General features: G+C 40.6%; 1 protein-coding gene across 1 annotated transcript in view; it reads right to left on the bottom strand.

Moving 5' to 3' along the window:
- STPG2 (sperm tail PG-rich repeat containing 2) overlaps nt 1–20506 on the bottom strand; it is a 404829-nt gene that overhangs the window by 290812 nt on the left and 93511 nt on the right. Inside the window, exon 10 of the mRNA XM_065405786.1 lies at nt 19633–19722. Within this exon, the coding sequence (XP_065261858.1) occupies nt 19633–19722 (90 nt within the window). The remainder of the gene's footprint in view (nt 1–19632; nt 19723–20506) is intronic.

The raw sequence follows: 20506 nt of genomic DNA, 5'->3' as shown, positions 1-20506 counted from the left end.
CTCTTCTGGTGGCATCTTGCCCACTATCACATCCGCTCCTCGACCCGTGTCGCCTCAAGGACCGCGGCGTCCTCTTCAGGACACAGCCCTCTGGCTGTATCACACTTGGCTGCATCACACACACTTGTATCACACAGCCCTCCAGCTGTATCCCCCTTCCAGGGGAATAGCAGTCCACTGTCCAGCCACTTCTCTGTGGTGATTGGGGTTAAGGGGGGGACCCAGGCCTGCCCACTACTTTAGGTACTGGCCCAGGGACCCTGTAGATGGCAGCCACATGCTGCGTCCCCTCCAACCTCTCAGTCTACATCCCTGGACCACTTCCCTGCAGCCCCAGCACCTTCTCCGCCCTTGTCTCAGGGCCTCAGCATGCCAGCCATCAGCCGGGAGCTCACTCTCGCTCCCCTGAGCCTGCCCAGCATTGCTCTGTCCAAGGCAGCCAGTCCTCCTCCCTCTCCAAGTGACTGACCTGCTCTGCCCTGCGGCTCTTCTTATATGGGTCTGCCCAGCCCTAATTGGCTGCTCCTTGTAGCCCTCTCCAATTGGTTGTCTCCTGCCCAGCCTTCCTAGGGTCCTCTCCAATTGGCTGCCTGTTGTGCAGCTCCCTTTAATAGAACCCTTTATGGGCTAGTGTGGGGCAGACGCCCCATCACAGTTTGATTTAAATTACACAACATTACTGCTTGTCCCTCATGACCTTCCAGCAACCATTTGAATTTTGCAAAAAAGCAATGGCTCCTTAGAAAAAGTTAATTAGCAAAACATACGATACAAAAATGGACAAAACAGTTTTATTTAAAACTGTCCTCCCCAGGAATAAAAGAAAATTTCAGTAGAAAGGAACATGACCTGAAGAGGGCCTCAGTCTTTGCTGGAAGATGGATGGCTGAATGAGAATCTTGAGCAGTTATATCTTATGCAGAATCATAAGCAAGAAAGTTTCTCTTTCTTTAAAGATTCTATCTATCCAGGATTCTCATTCTTGGAGAGTAATTAGCTTGAGGGATGGCTCAAAATAAAAAGAACAGCCCAACATTAAAAACCTTTTTTTAATTAAAAAAGGGATAAAGTATCTCCAAAGGATTACAAGAGGCATAGACAGAGAGAGCCTCAAATGTGTGTCTTAATAAAAGCAAAATCTTTCACAAATTGACCAACTCAAGTAAGAGACTTCCTAAATTAATCTAAATTTGGGAGACAGGCAGAATTTGGGCTCCCTTATTTCAAAAACAGCTTATTCATAACCTAGAGATTAATATGGGACTCCTCAATAGAAACTAACTCTAAGCAACAGGTTATTTTTAATTTATATATATGGAGGACTATATGGCTGTTTTGCACATGTTCTAGATAGAAACGTTATTGCATATGACAACCAAATTTGCCCTGCTGTGGATAGCATAAGCCATGAGAGAACCTTCCAGGTACATGTCTACCAGAACACAGTAGTGAGAGAGCCATTTGATATGGTTGCCATAGAGATAGCATGGACCACAGAAGATAGACGTTTTATCATCAAGATTGTGAAGAAGGACTTCACCAAAATAGGCATATAGGCACAGGGGAAACACTTGCAAATAAAACTAAAAATCTTTCACCACTTTCAAAAACAATCTAGGATGAGTCCATAGCACCTCCTTATCCTTATAAATTTGATTTAAAGTGGATTATCCGGCAATTTACTCACTCTGTGTTGAAATCACTGACCCCAAGAAAGAAACCTCCTAAGTAAAAAAAGCTTAACTCGTTCACTCTGTAAGCTGAAATCACTGACCCCCCCAAAAATAACCTTATGTAAGAAACTTGAGCTTACAAATACTGAGTGCCTTTAAATGAACTGTCATAAATGATGTCAGGACAACATTAATTCCCAAGAGGCAGGGGCCTTTCTAATGACTGCCCTTCATCTTTAAGCAGGGGAGTGTTTGGCTGGCTGGCCAAGTGAAGGGAACAGAGCTTTATGGCTGGTGGGGGAGGAGAGGGTGAAGACGAAAACTGCTGCAAAAGGGGTCAGCGTGGTCACTGACTCATCCCCGGGGAACGGTAAACATGGTGTTATCTGCACTGTACACTGTTATCTGCTGGGTAGTCCCAGACATATAATAATAAAGTTGCAGCCTGATTAAACCCATGTCAAATGTCTCCTGTCCTTTCAGCATAGCCAGACAATGAGAGGATTCACATATGTCAAGCCATGCATTGAACTTGATAAACAAGGGGCTCAGACACAGTTTAGCTTGTTCATGATTGTCTGAAATTATCATCATATGAACATGGATGAAATTAGTCTTTAGAAGAAGGAGATGGTCTTGTGATTAAAGCACTAGCCCAAGACTCAAGAAATCTGGGTTCAGTTCCCATTTATACTATAGACTTCCGTGTGCCCTTCGATAAATCACTTAATCCCTCTGTGCCTCAATTCCATGTCTGTAATATTTGGATGATGATAATACTGTCTTCCTCCCACACTCTGTCTTTTCTGTTTAGACTGTACGATCTTGTAGCAGGGACTGTCTCTTATTACATATTGGTCAATGACTAGAACTCTAATAAATGTTAATACTGTTAATGTTGATTTTCAGTAACTTTCGGAATACAGAAGAAGTTCCAGAAGACTAGAAGAAAGCAAATGTGCCAACGTTTTAAAAGAGCAAATGAAATGACTGGGATAATTATAGGCCTTTCAGCCTGATCTTGATCCCTAGGCAAAATAATGGAACAGCTTATAGAGGACTCAATGAAGGCCTAAAGGATGGTAATATAATTAATGACAATCAACTCGGATTTATGGAAAATAGCTCCTGCCAAGCTAACTTGGTCTCTTTTTTTAAAATGAGATTACAAGTTTGGTAGATAAAGGTAAAACTGTTGATATTAATATGTACGACATGTAATATATGATATGCAATTAATATGATATGCTAATAAGATGTTAATAGTGTTAATATTTAGACATCTATAAGGAACTTGACTTGGTAGTGCACAGTATTTTGATTAAGAAACTAGAATGATACAAACTTAAAATGGCACACATTAAATGTATTAAAGAATGGATAGGTCTCAAAATGTATTTTTAAACAGAGAATTATCAAGTATTTGTTTACAGTGGAGTCCAGCAGGGAACAGTTTGTGGCCCTATGTTATTTAATGTTTTTATCTGTTTTACCTATATATTTTACCTAGAAGATACCATAAAATCATCACTGATTAAATTTGTGGATAAAACAAAGATTGGAGGAGTGGTAAATAATGAAGAGGATAGGCCATTGATTTAGTCTGATCTGGATTGCTTGGTAAGATGGGTGAAAGCAAACGATATGTATCTTAATACAGCCAAATATATATGTATAATCTTGTAATAAAGACTGTAGACCATATTTATAGGACTCTATCCTGAGAAGCAGTGACTCTGAAAAAGACGGGGTGGGAAGGGGGGTCCTGATGGATAATCAGCTGACTATAAGTCCCCTGTATGATACTAGTATCAGGGGGTAGCATCTGAAGAAGTGGGTTTTTTAACCACGAAAGCTTATGCCCAAATAAATCTGTTAGTCTTTAAGGTGCCACGGGACTCCTTGTTGTTTTAGTAGGATACTGTAGCCAAAAGAGCTAATGTGATCCTTGGAAAGACAGGAATCTCAAGTAGGAGTAGGCAGGTTATATTACCTCTGCACTGGTACTTCCGTGACTACTACTGGAATACTGTGTCTAGCGCTGGTGTCCACAATTCAAGAAAGTTGATAATAAATTGGGGAGGGTTCAGAGAAGAGCCACAAGAATGATTAAGGGATTGGAAAACATGCCTTATGTGACAGATTTAAGGAGCTCAATCTATTTAGTTTAACAAACAGAAGGTTAAGAGCTGGACAGTGACAAGAGATGCTCCATTTAATGAATACAAGAGACAAGCCAAGAAGCGCCGAGTAGACACTGAATAGGACTAAACTATGTACATAATAGTTTTTTGCCTTTTGTTTCATAATAAATTTTATTTATATAACCCTTTTGCTGATTTTTAAAGGGTTACATAAACAGGACAGGTGAAATATTATCATGTAAAGCAACCATAAACACATGAAAAGACCTAGGTTTACAATTTATGATTAAAACTCTACTATCTACACAATATACATAGACATAAAATGTAAAAACTTAAATATCTTAGAAACAGTAGCCAATCAGTTGTTTTAATTGTCATATCTGAATTCAGCACATCAAAATACATAATAAATAGCACATTTTATCTCTGAAGCAGACGACTTCTCAAAAATTGTAGACCAGTGTAATTAGCATTTATTTTTCTTCACTGAATTTTGTGCAAATATAAAATGTATAGTAATCATTACATATTTTACACTATATACTCTATTTCTTCCACTTTTTATAATCATGAATTGGATTCTTTAAATATATTCTGCTGTCAAATAACATATTGCAAACGTTTTTTTAAGTATTGAATATAAAAATCTAAATGTTCAAGGAAACAATAAATAATACTTTTGTTATATACTAAAATAGCAGCAGTTAGAATGCTGTTGCCATTGCCAACTGTGATAGGTTTATTATTTTCACATAATATAGCCTACTTTTTAAGCTGTGAAATCAGGCATAGCCTATTAAAAGATATAAATTTCTTAGTAAATACCTATACCTGAAACCCCTGTAATGCATATCACCACAAAAATGCAGATTTACAATCTGTAAAATAAAACTTTTAGTCTGCAAACTATAATTATGCAGCACAATATGATTTCAAGGAAACCCTAGCTCTTGAAGTAAATGAGCACTATGGTATGCAGTACTTTTAATATGCTACCAAAGTGATTCTATTAACAATTCAGCATGAAAGCAATAATTGTGACAATGTACTAAAAATGATTTAGCCATTAAATAGAAGCCACTTAACTACTTACACAACATATGCTAGCAAAGAGAGCAGGGCTAGAAGCAATACAGTTACTAAATCATTCAAACACTATGGATTTTCTTTTTCTGTTTCCTTTATTTTAATGCTTTTATTTTCTACATTTATTCATATGTCTGGAGAATCAGTCCAAGTTTCAGTAGTTGCACACTTGCCTGGATAAAGCTAGTTCTCTAATAGTTTGTGAAAAAAATAAATAGTAACAATATTAGAAAGCCTTAATTCTCTCCTGTATCTTTCTTCATCCTCCCTTTTATACACAGTGTCACACAAAGAATGATTAAGGTGTTCCTATACTTGATCAGAGCTAAAATTTTCAAAAGCATCTAAGTGACTTAGGTGCCTAAATCCCATTTTCAAAAGTCTCTTAGGCACCTAATTCCCATTGACTGGGAAAGCATGAGTCCCCAAATGGCAAAAATCTCACCTGATCCCTTCATTACCATCACCAATATCCTTCTTTTCTCCCAGGCTTGCAGTGTAATGTAATCTTAAACACTTTGCTCCCCTTTCCCACATATCTAGTCTCTCAATGAGTTCTGTCACTAGTTGCTTCCGCCTTCGTTGCCATTGCTCATGCCATGGCCACCTCTTGCCTTGATTACTGTAATATTCTACTTTCTGGCCTACACCACCTCCCTACCAACCCCAGCCTATCCAAAATACTGCTCATATAATCATGTTCTTTCCCACTGCTCTGAACATGTCATTCCTCCCTCATCCACTGGTTTCCTGCCCCTTATCATATCAAAGCCAAGCTCCTTCTTCTGACCCTTCAAGGACCTACATGATGCTGCTCCTACCTTTATCTCCTGTCTCTTTTCTCCCACTCCCCTCTCATTCCTTATTCTCCTAAATTCTCCTCTTTTTCTCTTATTTTTTTTTTCATTCTTCTAACTTCGTGTCTTCCATTATGTTGCCCCAAATGCTTGGGGCATTATCCCTCTTCCTCACCACCAAGCCCCTTCTCTCTCCTTCTCCTCCAAAACCCACTTCTCTCGGGAATCTTTCCTCACCAATAATCTCTCTTTGTTTTCCTTCTTTCCCAGAACTGTCAGCCTATGACTTGGGTTTGGAAATATGTGTTCCTTGATCTTTGTAGAGCACTGTGTACATTTACAATACTACAGTGTTTTTTATTAATAAAACATTTTATTTATTTTGCAATTATAGTATCTTTTAACTAAAGATCTCAAATCACTGCAAACTTATTAATTTTCATACCACTATTGTGAGGTAGGCAAGTACTGTCATCCCCTTTTCACAGATAGGGAAATTGAAGCACTGGGAAGTTTAAGACTTGATCAAGGGCACACACACAGCCTGATTCTATTACCCTTCGTTGTGCTGAGTAGCATTTACCTGAGAGGTAGTACTCTCATAAGTACTACTCAGCATGAGTAAGGATGGCAGAATCAAGCCTACAGTGACTGATGGAGGGAAGAAGAGGAGAACTCAGAATGCCTGACTCCCAGTCTTATACTATGACCCCAAGGTGGTGCTTTCTCAATATATCTCAATCATTATAATTATTATTTGTTATCTGTATTATGCTAGTGGCCTATGGACCAACTGAGAATACAATGTCCCGGGCCGCTGTACAAACCTAGAGTAGCCCCTTCCCTTAAGAGTTTACAAACTAAATAAATTGTCTTTTACTCTTGTAAATAATCTGCCTTTTTTCCATTAGAAATACCAGGAATATCAGACTTTATTTCCCTCCTTTTGCTAGAGATCTTTGACGAATTCAGATACAACAAGAGAGTAAAACTTGAAGAGAGAAGAGTGATTAAATCATAGGTCATCTTCTCCACCATACCACTAAATTGATAGTGTTTAAACAATTGATGAACAGTGTTGGACATCAACCATGTTATGTTAGAACTTGGTCTGCACTGTGAGGACAGGCATCAAAATCATGCTAAGAAACAGGTTAAAAACAATATTTTACCTCTGGTCTTTACAGAAAGACACCTATATACACAGTAAAACAAACAGATTTACACATTTTGTAAAAAGAGAAAAACAACATATTAAAAGTAACTGTTATTGAACAGAAATGTTAACTTGTCTTCATCTACATATATAACTATAAATTGTATCAACCACCCACAAGACAATTTTTGGTATTCTTTTCTGGCATTTTAAGGAATTTTTCATCTTTAACCTCTTAGGGCAGGTCTACACTAGAAGCGCACCGATGCAGCTGCACCGCTGTAGCACGTCTGGTGAAAACGCTCTATGCCGACGGGAGAGCGCTCTCCCGTTGGCACAATTACTCCACCTCTGCGAGAGATGGAAGCTGAATACATAGGTAAAATTAACATTCTGGTATAAAAAAATTCTAAAAGTCAGTTTTCAGTTTGGATAAAAATACTAGACTGCATATGATTCATAACAAGGCAAGCAGTTAACATTAGAACTGGCCTGAAGACAAGAATTCCATTTTGGGGGGGAAATTGAGGTTTTGACATTGTTTTTGTTCCGTATCAGAACTACAACTTTTGAAATTATTCACAAAAAACATGAGAGAGCATTCCACCCCAGAATACTCAATAACCCAGTGGCTAGGGCATTCACCTGGGATGTGGGTTCAAGTCTCTGTTCTGCCTGAGTCAGACCAGGGTCTCCCACATCCCAAATGAGTGCCCTAACTACCAGTCTACAGAGTCAGCCTCTCTGATTCTCTTCTATTGGGAATGTTTCACTTTGTATAAATAAACAAACATTCATTGGGTTACAGAGAGAGGATGACTCTATAGACCATGGTTAAGGCATTCACCTGAGAGATGGGAGACTCAGGTTCAAGTCCCAGCTCAGAATTAGCCACAGCAGGGACTGGAACCCTTCTCCCATGTTCTAGATCAGAGCCAAAACCACTGAGCTCTTGACTATTCTGGGTTGGCTACCCCGGGAGACATTTTCATTGAAACCAGTAAGTTTCCACTAAAAATTTCAGTTTTGATGAATCAGCATTTTCTAACAAAAAACATTTAATCAAAAACTAATTATGGGCTTGCTGGTTAATATATAAATCTTCCCTACCCCTGGAAAATCCCAGAAGGGAGATTGTGACTTAAGGTCATCAGCCTCACAGGTCAACATCAAAAATGTGCAACTGACTAAACAAAATTACAGGAGAGTGGAAGAAAACCAGAATGGACTTGATCTCTTGGGCCCCCATTCAGCAAAGTACTTAAATGTGTGCTTAACTTTAACTACTTGAGTCACCCAATTCACTTCAGTGGGACTATCAATGTGCTTAAAATTACACATGTTCTTAAGTGCTTTGCTAGATCAGGGCCTTGCAGCACAACTCCCTGGGTGCTTTTGCTGGGTCTGTGGCAGGACTCAGTTCTGCCATTGAGATTACTAGCAAGTATTTTGCTGGATGGGAGTACAGAATTTTCCCCCCCTCTCTGTCATTATCAAGGGTAAGCTCAATATACATTTAAAAAATATTATCTTCTGATGATATTTGCATCAGAATACATGAGATTATTTGCATTTTTTTAAAAATATAAAGCAGTTTAAATCTGAAGGCAGTGATGATTCCAGATTTAAAAAAAATTAGATTTAAAGGCTATTCGGATATAATAAATACACAAAAACTATTTTGGATTATGTTATTTTAATTACATTTTGCTTGATTTGCTCTCTTGACCCTTCACAGTAAAAATAATCATTCAAATTTTTATTACAGTACTTTCATTTTGCATATGTATCATAAAATATTATTCTGAAAATTATGTACTTTTTTTCAAAAAGAATCTGTCCCTCCATGAAAGTAAACTATGATTCAGTATAATTTCTCAGTGATTACTTAGAAATCCCTACACATTTTGCTATTACAGTATCCATCTGTTTTTGCACAGGCATCTTTATTCTTAAAAATATTATTGGGTGCAATATTGTGCTTGTTTATATTGATCTGCTGTCACTGGCAAAGCCAACAGTTACCCATTTCATAGGACGAGAAGTCAAAATTTCTGAGCATTTGGTCAACATTATATTCTAAAGTAAGCATTAATGGACCTTCTGTTGAGGATTTTAGGTGAAAAAAATACTATAGTGACAACATAAACAACATTTTAAAAGTTACCTCTAAATCTTTCAACTAATTTTAAAGTACAACACTATAAAAAAAGCAATCATCCCTTTTTTCATAAAGGAAAATAGTAAATGGTATAATTTAACGATAACTATATTAAAACTGCAATATCCAAAATGTGGCACCAGGACAAAACCCAATATTTCAATTTGTTGGTTAGTACACATGGTATGATAACAGAAAGAGGAAGAAAAATAAGTACCTACATGTTTATTCAGAAAGTATCTGCTTTAAAAGGCCAAGGTGTTTTTCATATTTTTAAAGAACATTTTGTTTCTTATTTTTATCATTTCTCTTAGAAGCTCAAAGCTGAAATATGCTGCCTTAGTGCAAATTGCTTTCTTTAAAAACAAGTTGGCTTCTTATTACAGTATATGGTTCTCACAGGTGCTGGACTGCTTGCATTGACATATTTTAAGAAAAAGCAACAATGATGCATTTATTCTTGGGGAAAATATGCATTTGGATGCTAATTACTGTTGATACTAGTGTTAAATTACTAGGGGTGTCTCTAGCTGCTAGATGAATACTCCAATACTGTGCTTTATTAGAATGACCTGCCAGAATTATTCCTTAGGCGATCTGCCATGGCGAAAGTACCTCTGAACAAGGCAGACAACACCATTAGCCAGCTAGTAAAGAAGTGGATGTTTCTTCCCCAGAGAGCCAGCAATGAACTGGTGTACATCTTGCACAGGCAGGGCGGCGCCAACGTCCCTCATATGGGTGATTTGTGTGACATTACAGTGATCACTCATGCCTTCCGCTTTCTGACGTGCCTGGACACCATGGTGAGGAACATCGCAGAAAGTGCCATGCCGGATATCATCAAGAAGCGAATCGCCAGGACCCCTCCAACCAAGATGTTGCTACCTACCTGGCTCGCTGGAAGGCGAATTGGGAAGAGACGGCGGAGACTTTGCTTCACTCTGGACTCATGCCCACAATGCTACGTGATGACTGGAGAAGCATATTGGCTGCTGTTGGACGTGGTGCGAGGAACGTCAGGATTTGGGAGTCCTAGTACCAGAGGTGAAGAATGGACCACACAATCCTTACTCTGAAAGCTAGAACCATGCTGGAGAGGAACCTGAGGGATGCCAACCACTGCCAGTATGTGGAAAACCTGAAGCGGAAGCCGGGCCAGGGCAAGGTGTTCAAGGTGACGTGCAAGTGGGACACCAGCAACCACTTCCTCCCTGAGGGCAGCTTCACCCAATTTGTCGAACGGAGGTTCATCCACAGGACCCGTCTCAACTGCGTTCCACTGAACGGAGCCGTCCGCCACGGGAATCGGGACAAGCCAGGTAGGAAGTGCGGCTATGCCAATGAGACACTACCCCATGTCCCATGTAGCTGCAAGCCCCATTCCAGAGCCTGGCAGCTGCAACACAACGCCATCCAAGGTCGCCAGGTCAGAGCTATCCCACCACCCATAGGGAAGGTTGCCATGAACTCCACCATCCCCGGAACCGACAGCCAACTGCGACCGGACATCATCATCACCAACGAGGACCGGAAGAAGATCATCCTGGTGGATGTCACAGTGCCCTTCGAGAACAGGACCCAGGCCTTCCGCAATGCCCGAGCTCGAAAGGTAGAGAAATATGCCCCTCTGGCCAACACCTTGAGAGCTAAGAGTTACCAGGTTCAGACAGACGCGCTGATTGTCGGAGCCCTGGGTGCATGGGACCCCAGTAACAAGCGAGTGTTGAGAGATTGCGGAATCGATCAGCACTACACTCAGCTGATGCGGCAACTCATGGTATCGGACGGCATCAGGTAGTCAAGGGACATCTACATAGAACACATCACCGGACATCGGCAATCCAAGGAGGGATAGCTGGAGTGCCGATGAGAAGCGCAGTGGGGAAAGAAACTGAAATACTTTCCTTATGGACTGTATTTTCCAAATAGACTACCCTAAATGCTCAATTACTGAGGGACAATACTCACTCATTCCTATATTTGCTTTCTACAACCAACTCTCTGTATAACCTTTCGTGAGTGATGTACCCGAGTATTCAGATTCTAATATCTAAACTGTATTGTTAAATTTATTCACCTTAATTTGGGTTATAGCTGATTATGCACTATATGTATTTTATGACTTTTTAAAACAAACTTTGTATTGTGGATAATCTAAGAACTATACCCAGATATACAGATACTCTTTTCTTAACCTGTGTACTATATAATTTTTTTTAACATTAGCTTTAATAAAAAAAAATTAAATCTATCCCAGGCAGCTGATTTCCAAGACAATGCTGCAGACTCTTGACAGGTTCAGACACCTCCCTTTCCTCCAAGAAAAGAACTAGTAACTCAAGCCACTCTGCTTGGCTCCCCATCCCTTCCACAGAAACAACTAGCAGGTCCAGAGGCACCTATGACCTGCCTTCCCACAAATTTCCAATCCAATAACCCCCCATTCCCTCCCCCCTTTTCTAATTCCTTTGCTACCTCACAACTTAGTACCCACTCTCCTAGTGACCTCAGACTTCTCCCCTCCTGATATGAAGCTTCTACACTGAAGCAATTCTTGATCAAAGAAATTAGCAAAAGCATAGATTTCAAAAGTTTCAATACAATTAACTTTGTCAAGTAACCTCTTAATATACATATAACACTGCAATTTATCAATTCATTCAAAATGTTCAGCAGTTCAGTGAGTATTTACACTAATTCTTGTTATCTGAGCAGACTAGAACTATTTTGTTACCAGTACAATCAAGAGAATCATCGAACATTTATTTAAGAGGGTTCTTAAATTAGGACTGGCTTCAACAAAAATTCAAAAACAAACTTATTATACCATTGTTAATCAAAACCTTCTTTTTTATGGTTGCTTTGGTGACAGATCCTTATGATTCTGGATTGTTAACAATGAAGAATCTTAAATTAAGAGGAATCTCTTTCCTAGATATAAATCTTGACCAGAAGATCCAAAAGCTGACACATTTTTTCTGTCTGTATCTATTAAGATGTATGATAATACTAGCTTTCATTTTTATTTCAATTTTAAATGGAGTGCCACACTTTAGTTCCACATTCAGGACCCAATCCTGATGCCATTGTAATGAATCAGATTTCTAAATCTAATATCTATAAGAGCAAGATATGGGCCCAGATATTCTGGTGGCCGTTGCAGCTACTTGGAAGTCCCATTAATACATAAAACATATACAAAAAGATAATTGATTTTCAATTTCTCCTAGTATGGCCACTATTCTTACATTCAAAATCATTTGGAAAATAGACAGTAGATTTTGAAATATGCTACACATGAATGTGATTCTGATTTTATTTAACTGCTAAAGAAAAAAGTTATCTTTTGAGGTGGCTACTGTATTTCTAAATACTTTCAAAATAAGGATATGTTCCTTCAGTTAAAACAATTTACTGCACAAAGTGATTTACCATTTTTATATGCACTGCACTGCTATTTAGTTGACACATGACTTGTCTGGTAGAGACAGTAAACATTTATTTTATTGTTTAAAAGTGCTTTAAAACATTAAGATCTATGCCAATTAAAATATACATGCAAGATGTGGAATTTTTAGTGTTGAATAATTGCTCCTGAGGGAAGGACAGGAAATTATAATGAGTTTGCAGATTTAAAAGTGAAATGCCATTTAACATTTCTCTGAAAACTCAGTAACAAATTTGGAAAAAAGGAAAGAACCCTACAGTAACTGTGGTTCTGCGAGATGTTATAGTCAGTGGGAATCCAACTGTAGGGGCAATGCACCTCATGTGCACATGATTTAATTATTTTTAATAGCCTCCATCAGGGCCATATAATGTGCCCTGTGCCTCCTTGTGCTGCCATAAAGTACAAGGCAGCCATGTCCCTCCCTCAGTTCCCCCAGACCTGTTGTACGTCCAATAAGTATCAAGGCCATGCTGAACTGCCCATAGAGAGAAGCTCTTCTATTTAGATGAATGGGTTCTTCTGGCTGACATTTTCCTGCCTTGTAACAGGATTTCCTGGACCTGAAAGGAGCAGCCTCTGTCCGTAGTACTCAACCAGACAACAGCCATGCCATCAGGTGCAGCAACTTCAGGTCTGGATGGAATATTTGTCTACGGGGTCCAGGCAGTCTGGGAGCTAGACTGGAACTGAATAGACATGTTCAGCAAGTCTGTCAGCCAAAACTGTGTAAGCCCATATGGAGCCACCCAAAAGCCACCCATGCCTTTGTCTCTTCTCATCTTGGAAATTACTCCAAGGAACAAGAAGATTGGTGGAAAAGTATATAGTATGCCTTGAGACCACTACACAAGGAAAGCATTTTAGAAACAATCCCAGGTTTATGGCCCCCGGGAACAAAAGTTCTGGCATAGCTTCCAGACAAAGGGAAGATGAATATGTGCCCCCTTGTTTGCTTATGTATGTCATTGCAGATGGATTGTCTGTCAGTATTTGCACAGTGGAGTTTTGAAGAATGTGGAGGAAGGCTCTGCAGGCTATTTTAGTGGCTCTGAGCACCAGGAATTTGATGTGGAACCTCATGACTTCTGGGGCCTAGGTCTCTTGCATTTGTAGATGGTCCCAATGGACTTCTCAACCTGTGCCAGATATTTCCATACAATTTTTGTCAATGAGAGTGCTGAGAATGGTACATGCATGTTTCTGAGTTTCTTCTGCCATCTTAGTTCTGCAACAATGTGAGGTGAGCCCAAAGCCTTCTTGTTCATCTGGTGTTTTCCTGGGGAATCGACTGACCTGAGGCAGAGGTGAAGATGTTGCAGGTGAAGTCTGGCAAGTACTGCCACGTATATGCAAGCAAACATATGGCCAAGGAGCCCCAGACATGGCAATACCATCATAGTCAACTTTTACTCTCTCCCGAGAACTAGCAATTGCAGCAACAGGAATCTTCATTGAGAAGGTATACTCTTTCCGAGCTGGAGTCAATCAGAGCTCCTATGAATTCTATCATCTGTGATGGCATCACAGATGATCTTTTTCATAGTTCATCATGTGGTCTAACATTTAGAGGTGGAAGACTTGCTCTTGTCTCCTGCTGGAATCTGCACTTGATCAGTCAATCATCCAGGTAAGGATAGACATCAGTGTTCTTCCTTCTGAGGTGTACAGGTACTATTGCCAGGCATTTCATGAAAACACTTAGTGGAGAATCCATTTTGTATTGATAATGGTTGGACCCCACTGTGAACCTCATGTACTTCCCACAGGCCAGATGGATGACTATGTGGAAGTACGTATCCTGAAAGTCAATAGCCACAAACCAGTCTTAAGCCTGGAGAGATGTGATGATGTAGGTAATTGTTATAATCCTGAATGTGAGGAGGAATATGTATTTGTTCAGTTTCTTCATGTCTAGGATAAGACAAAATCACCTTTCTTTTTTGGGATACAAAAGTACTGTGAGTGGAACCTCTTCCCCTGTACTCCCACATAACTTCTTCTATGTCTCCTAGATGAAGCAACAAGCCTTGTTTGTTTGTAATGAAGTCTCATGAAAAGGGTTCCTGAAAAGAAATGGGGAAGTGGGTTAGGTAGAAGGCAGAGAATGGAATTTTATAGGGTAATGTTCGGCTATGTTTTCTAATGCCCATTTGTTGGCTGTGATGGCTGCCCAGACCTGGTGGAATGGGACAAGACTGTTCCCAAAGGTGGGGCCAAGTTCCAGATTGATTCCGCTGTGATTCTTGACACTCCTGTCAAATCTGCTGTCCTCTGGAGAGGGTGCAGGGTTGGTCAAAGAGGCAGAAGACAGGTGTCTCGTGGAATAACTGAGTTTCTTTCTTTTCTGATACTCTGGCTGTCAGCCCATGGTGTAGGACGGCATCCTCTGCCTTTGTTGGGGCTGATATTTGTAGGGTTTTCTGTAGGGAGCCAGTTTTTAAATTCCCTGGTATTGTAGCATGGTGCTCAAGTCCTTGAGGGAATGGAGCAGTTCATCTCTCCTCTGGCTGAGGAGGTCCATTCCTTCAAAAGGAAGGTCTTCAATCATGGCCTGTAGCTCACATGGTGTACCCGACACCTGGAGCCACAAGATGTGCCTCATTGCAAATAGCCTTGGCTATTGACCTCACGGCTGTATCACAGGCATCCAAGGTCACCTACAGTGATGTTCTTGTGGCCATCTGGCCCACTTTAATGATCTCCTTCATTTCATCCCCGCACTCCTGTTGGATTTTGGAAAGGAAGGAAGTGATCCTCTCCCAAATTATATTTGGTGAACAATGCCTGGTAGTTCACCACCTGAAGCTTCAGCAAGGCTGATGAACGTACTTTGTATCTAAAAATGTCTACTTTCCTAGGGTCTTTGGCCTCAGGAATTCTTTAATGGACTTCAATTTTTCTTGTGCTGCAGAAATGACCAGGGACTCTGAGTTTGGGTGGGCATCAAAGTGCTCAAAAAACTCCATCGTACTTTACCTGAGGTCATTCCCCAATAGCAGCAGAGAAGCACCTCTGCTCAATGCTGGTGAGAAGGAATATGTTGGCAATGAGGAGGAGTATCATCTCTCTTCCTCAAGAGGCAGAGCTCAGGTGTAGTGTGGAGCCAGTGTCGGTCACCTCATTGTTATTTGTAACTTCCTGGATGGGAAGGGATCAGTCTCTGTCCATGGTATCTCTAGAAGGGAGACAGACTCCTGCAAGGCATTTCTCAGGTCTTTGTTTGGCTCTTTTCTAGGTACTAGTATAAGGATCAGTGCCAGATCTCTCATTCCACCTAACTACTCAGTGGCTTTAACCTTGGAGGAGTGATAGGTCCAGTAGAGATAACACAAACCTTTCTTAGTTTTAGAGATATGTTTAAGCTCATAAATGTGAGTCAGTGTCCTGTTTATGACTGGGCATAGGTGCCAGGTTCAATGGCTGAAGTGCCAGTACAGGCTAGTATAGGCACCAGAGTCATCAGTGTCAGATCTGCTGATTCTAAGGTAGTTGGTGCTGAGGATGTTGGTGCTGAGCTCTTGGGGGCTGGGACCTTCACTGATGTTGAAGTAATCAATGTCAACTTCATTGGTGCCAACTTTGTTGGTGTCCTCTGCCTTCTTTCCATCTAATCAGAATGTGATGTGTTCTCAAACTAGTGAAGGCCGATACTGGTTTATTTGGCCTCTCTCTGGTTCTGTCACCTCTGGATACAAAGTGACCCATGTAGACTGATCTAGAAGATGTAGCTTGAGCCAAGATTCCTTTAACCTATAGATCCTGGAGAAATAGGACTTGCAATCAGAGCACCAGTCTGAGACGTCTCTCTCCCTAGGCAAAAGAGATATTGGCTTTGTACACCTTTGATGGGGATAAGTCTGTTGAAGGGTGGGAAGAATTTAAACCCTGTGAGGTGTTGTGGTTGGCACAAAGCACTTCACCCTAATGTCTGGGGAATATAGCTCTCACTGCATCGGGTGCCCCCCCTGCTGTTTGTTGCTCACTCTGCACCAGGTTCCAGACCAGGGACCCTATAACCAGCAATCCAGGTCTGCTCAGTCCCCGTCCATGTTGCTGTTTCCCTTGGTTCCACCCTCTTTCTCTTGCCTGTCTCAGGGTTTACTACTGAAGCTTACACCACTCCCAGTGGCTATTTCACCACCTTCTATCTTCTTGACAGATTCCTTACTCCTGGGCAGGATTCTAGGGCTCACTCCTATGACTTCCTTCTGGCCCTTGACAACCTCTCTCATCCCAGGAAGTGACTGCAGACTCCTTCCCCTGCAGCTGCTTTTTGCTCTCAGCTTCTTGGCTTTAGAGTGTTGGTCCAACCCTTCCCCAAACAGATTTCATTCTCAATTAACCCTGGCCTTCCTTCTCTCAGGTAACACCAGGTGACCTACTTGACCTCTCAGACCATCGTTAACCCTATCAACGTTGGTGTGAGACATACACCCCAGCACAGGGATCAGCAATCAAATTCTTATCTTCTTTCTTTCTTAATGAACACCCTATAGAAACAAGTATAAAGACAAGATTTCTTCACCAAGTTGGCCTGGGAAAATGGCTTAGAGTATCTAAAGAGAGAGTAGCAGATTGGACATTCCCTGCATTCCATCTCACCGACATTGGTTGTTAGCAGGAAGTGAGTTAGAGTCACAGCCACTCTACCTTTTATGTTGTGACGAAGTGGGAATGTTCTTGATGTGTTATTTGAATGCTGAGTGGGGAATATTAACCTGGGAAGGTTGCAGGGGAGTTTTGCTGGGACTGCCTGCATTGGGGAAGGGAGGACACCTGAGCATGTAACATGAGAACCCAGGAAGGGGGTTGGAGGCCAGGTAACACCTCTGCCCGGGAAACTGGACAAAGGACACAAAGGCTGGGGGAGGAGCCGAAAAAAGGCCAGAAAGGAGGGGGCTGAAGGGAGTTTCAGTTTGGAGCTGGCTGGGAAGTAAAGAGGGGCGCCCCGACCAACAGGGCTGTGGCCTCCCTGGGGCCCCCAGATGGACCTAACTAAAGGGGGTCCTGTTGTCTGTATCAGCAAAACCTGTTTTGGACTGTGTTCCTGTTGTCTAAATAAACCTTCTGTTTTACTGGCTGGCTGAGAGTCATGGTGAATCACAGGAAGCTGGAGGTGCAGGGCCTTGTCTTCCCCACACTCCGTGACATATGTCCTCACAGGGGAGCATGAGGTGGCACAGGAACAGGGCCGGCTCCAGGCACCAGCTCAGCAAGCAGGTGCTTGGGGCGGCCAAGGGGAAGAGGCGGCACGTCGGGCTCTTCGGCGGCAATTCGGCGGCGGGTCCCTCAGTCCCTTTCGGAGGGAAGGACCTGCCGCCGAAGTGCCGCCGAAGAAGAAAGTGGTGCAGTGGAGCTACTGCCATATTGCCGCCAATCACGATCGCGGCTTCTTTTTTTTTTCCGCCTCTTGGGGCGGCAAAAACCCTGGAGCCGGCCCTGCACAGGAAGCATGTGTGGCCCCAATGGAAATGGAAATTAGCAGGGCTAAGATGGAGTTTGAAGAACAAATTGCCAATAACCAAACAAATAATTTAATTGTATCAAAAACAGGAAGCCTGCGAAAGGACTAGACAGTTTGCTGAACTATCAGGGACTAACAAGAGCAATAGGATATTATAGAAAAGTTACATGATTCATTTGCATCAGCTTTCAACAGTGAAGATGTTTAGGAGACATCTATCCCAAAGCTACTCTTTTTAGGTAATAAAAAACAGGTATTGTCAGAGAGTGAGGTGTCAAAGATAGTAGTAATGCTGGAACAAAATAGTAAATTAAAGAACAACAAAGTCACCTGCACCTAATGATATACATCCAGGAGTCTGTTTCTGAAGTTTTTTTGTTGAAGAATTGCCACTTTTAGGTCTGTATCGGCAGAATGTTATAATTCCTTAGCCTGGACCAGTCCACACAAGAGGTTCACTTCCACACAAATTTGATATCAGGAATTATAACATTCAAAAACCAGTAGGAAAACACTTCAATCTCCCTGGTCACTCAATAACAGACCTAAAAGTGGCAATTCTTCAACAACAAAAACTTCAAAAACAGACTCCAACGTGAAACTGCAGAACTAGAATTAATTTGCAAACTGGACACCATCAAATTAGGCCTGAATAAAGACTGGGAGAATTGTCTTGTTAGACTGACCTCACACTTGGTAAGGCAACTCCCATCTTTTCATGTATTTATACCTGCTCCTGTATTTTCCACTCCATGCATCTGATGAAGTGGGTTATAGCCCACGAAAGCTTATGCCCAAATAAATTTGTTAGTATCTAAGGTGCCACAAGGACTCCTCATTGTTTTTGCTGATACAGACTAACATGGCTACCACTCTGAAACCTCCCAAAGTCTAGAAACTGGCTAAGACTGAAAACAAAGAATAATACCACAGTGCCCCAATGTTCCACACAAGGACAGGTGTTCTTTAATACACTTATTAATGATCTGGAAAAGGTGGTAACTAGTGAGGTGGCCAATTTGCAGATGACACAAAAATTATTTAGGATAGTTGTGGAAGCAGAGAAAGAACTGACAGGAAGAAACTGCAATGCATGACAGTTTGTTAGCAAGAGTCAGGCTAACTGTAACCCTAGACCCTCAAATAGTGAGAACTCTGTTTTTCTCCGACATAGTCAAGACCTCAGAAGACTGTGATGAACTTTGCAGGGGCCTCATAAATCCAGGTGAAAGGGTAGCACAATGGGAGATGATATTCTTTGTACACAAATGCAAAATAATACATATTGTAAGAACTAAGTAGAACTGCTCATACACATCGCTGAATTCTAAATTAACTTTAACCTCTTAGAAAGAAGGCCTGAACATCACAGCTCAATAAAAACCCTCTGCTCAATGTAGAGCAGTGGTAAGAAAAACAAAAATCATGTTAGGACACACAGAACCAGAAATAAAATAATATTGAAAATATTATACCACCATTCTGGAAGATGTCATTCTCATTGCTGTAAATTTACAGACCCCACAGACAATACATGCCAGATTATCTGCAGGCATAATTCTATTGATTTCAATGGACTTTAGCTTGCAAAGAATTTGACCCCACAAATCTTATTTGTATTCATTAGTTTAAAATATTAGAGGGAATACAGTAATATAAAAAGACAACCCAAATAATCCGGAGAGTTATCTTACCATGGCAACTACTGGAGTTCTTTCTGTTGATGACAAGAAAACAGATAATTGCTTATGTTGTTTATGTGATTCTTCAGTGCTCCTTTTGCCCTGAGAATTCCAAAGTACACAGAAGTGTTAGTCTTTAAAAAACTCTATTTCAGAATCTGAAAATTCCTTTGTAGTTTTAATTGACATCAGTTCTGTTGGCATTAGAATCAATCCATTCAGTGTTTACAAATACACATTGCCTCCTCCCAGCCAAGTTCCCCATTACAGTATAAACCTCTTGAAACCTAAACAAATACATGATATTAAGGTACTGTTAAGACTATGAGGTTCAGTGCTCCAAACTCAGCAAACAAAAAGCTAAGATGATGACAGCCTGGCCCTATTGCTCATCCTTTATATTTTATAGCAAATACTTAACAATATAAACATCAAAATATAGACGTAATCATCTAAAAAGAGAAACAGGAATAGAAAATAATGTAATGCAGCAAAGCTAAATTTTTACTATGAGCACTTTAACTTTTAAAGTTCCTGGTTTTTGAGTATTTAAATTTATAAACTTATTGTTATATTAACAATATGAAAAGTAATTTATTTGGTTTTCCTAAAAGGAAAAAAAGAAAAGGAAAAAAGAAAAGTTAAAAGGGGGCTTTAAGGGTTCAAAGAACCTTTATTTATTTATTTATTTCAACTCACGTTGTGGTCTATCAGCAATCTTTATGCACACATACAATAAAAATATTTTAAAACATTTACATGAATAATAAGCTAAATTAACCTAACATCAAAAATATGTTTGATTTCAGATTGCTATGCATGAAGCTGTTAGGACCTGATTCAGGGAAGCACACAGGCACATGCTTAAGTCCCACTGACTTCAAAC

This window comes from Emys orbicularis, chromosome 5 (genome assembly GCF_028017835.1).
Source record: "Emys orbicularis isolate rEmyOrb1 chromosome 5, rEmyOrb1.hap1, whole genome shotgun sequence".
Taxonomy (NCBI): Eukaryota; Metazoa; Chordata; order Testudines; family Emydidae; genus Emys; species Emys orbicularis.
Note: the sequence above shows the minus strand (reverse complement) of the source record. Positions and strands in the feature narration are given on the sequence as shown.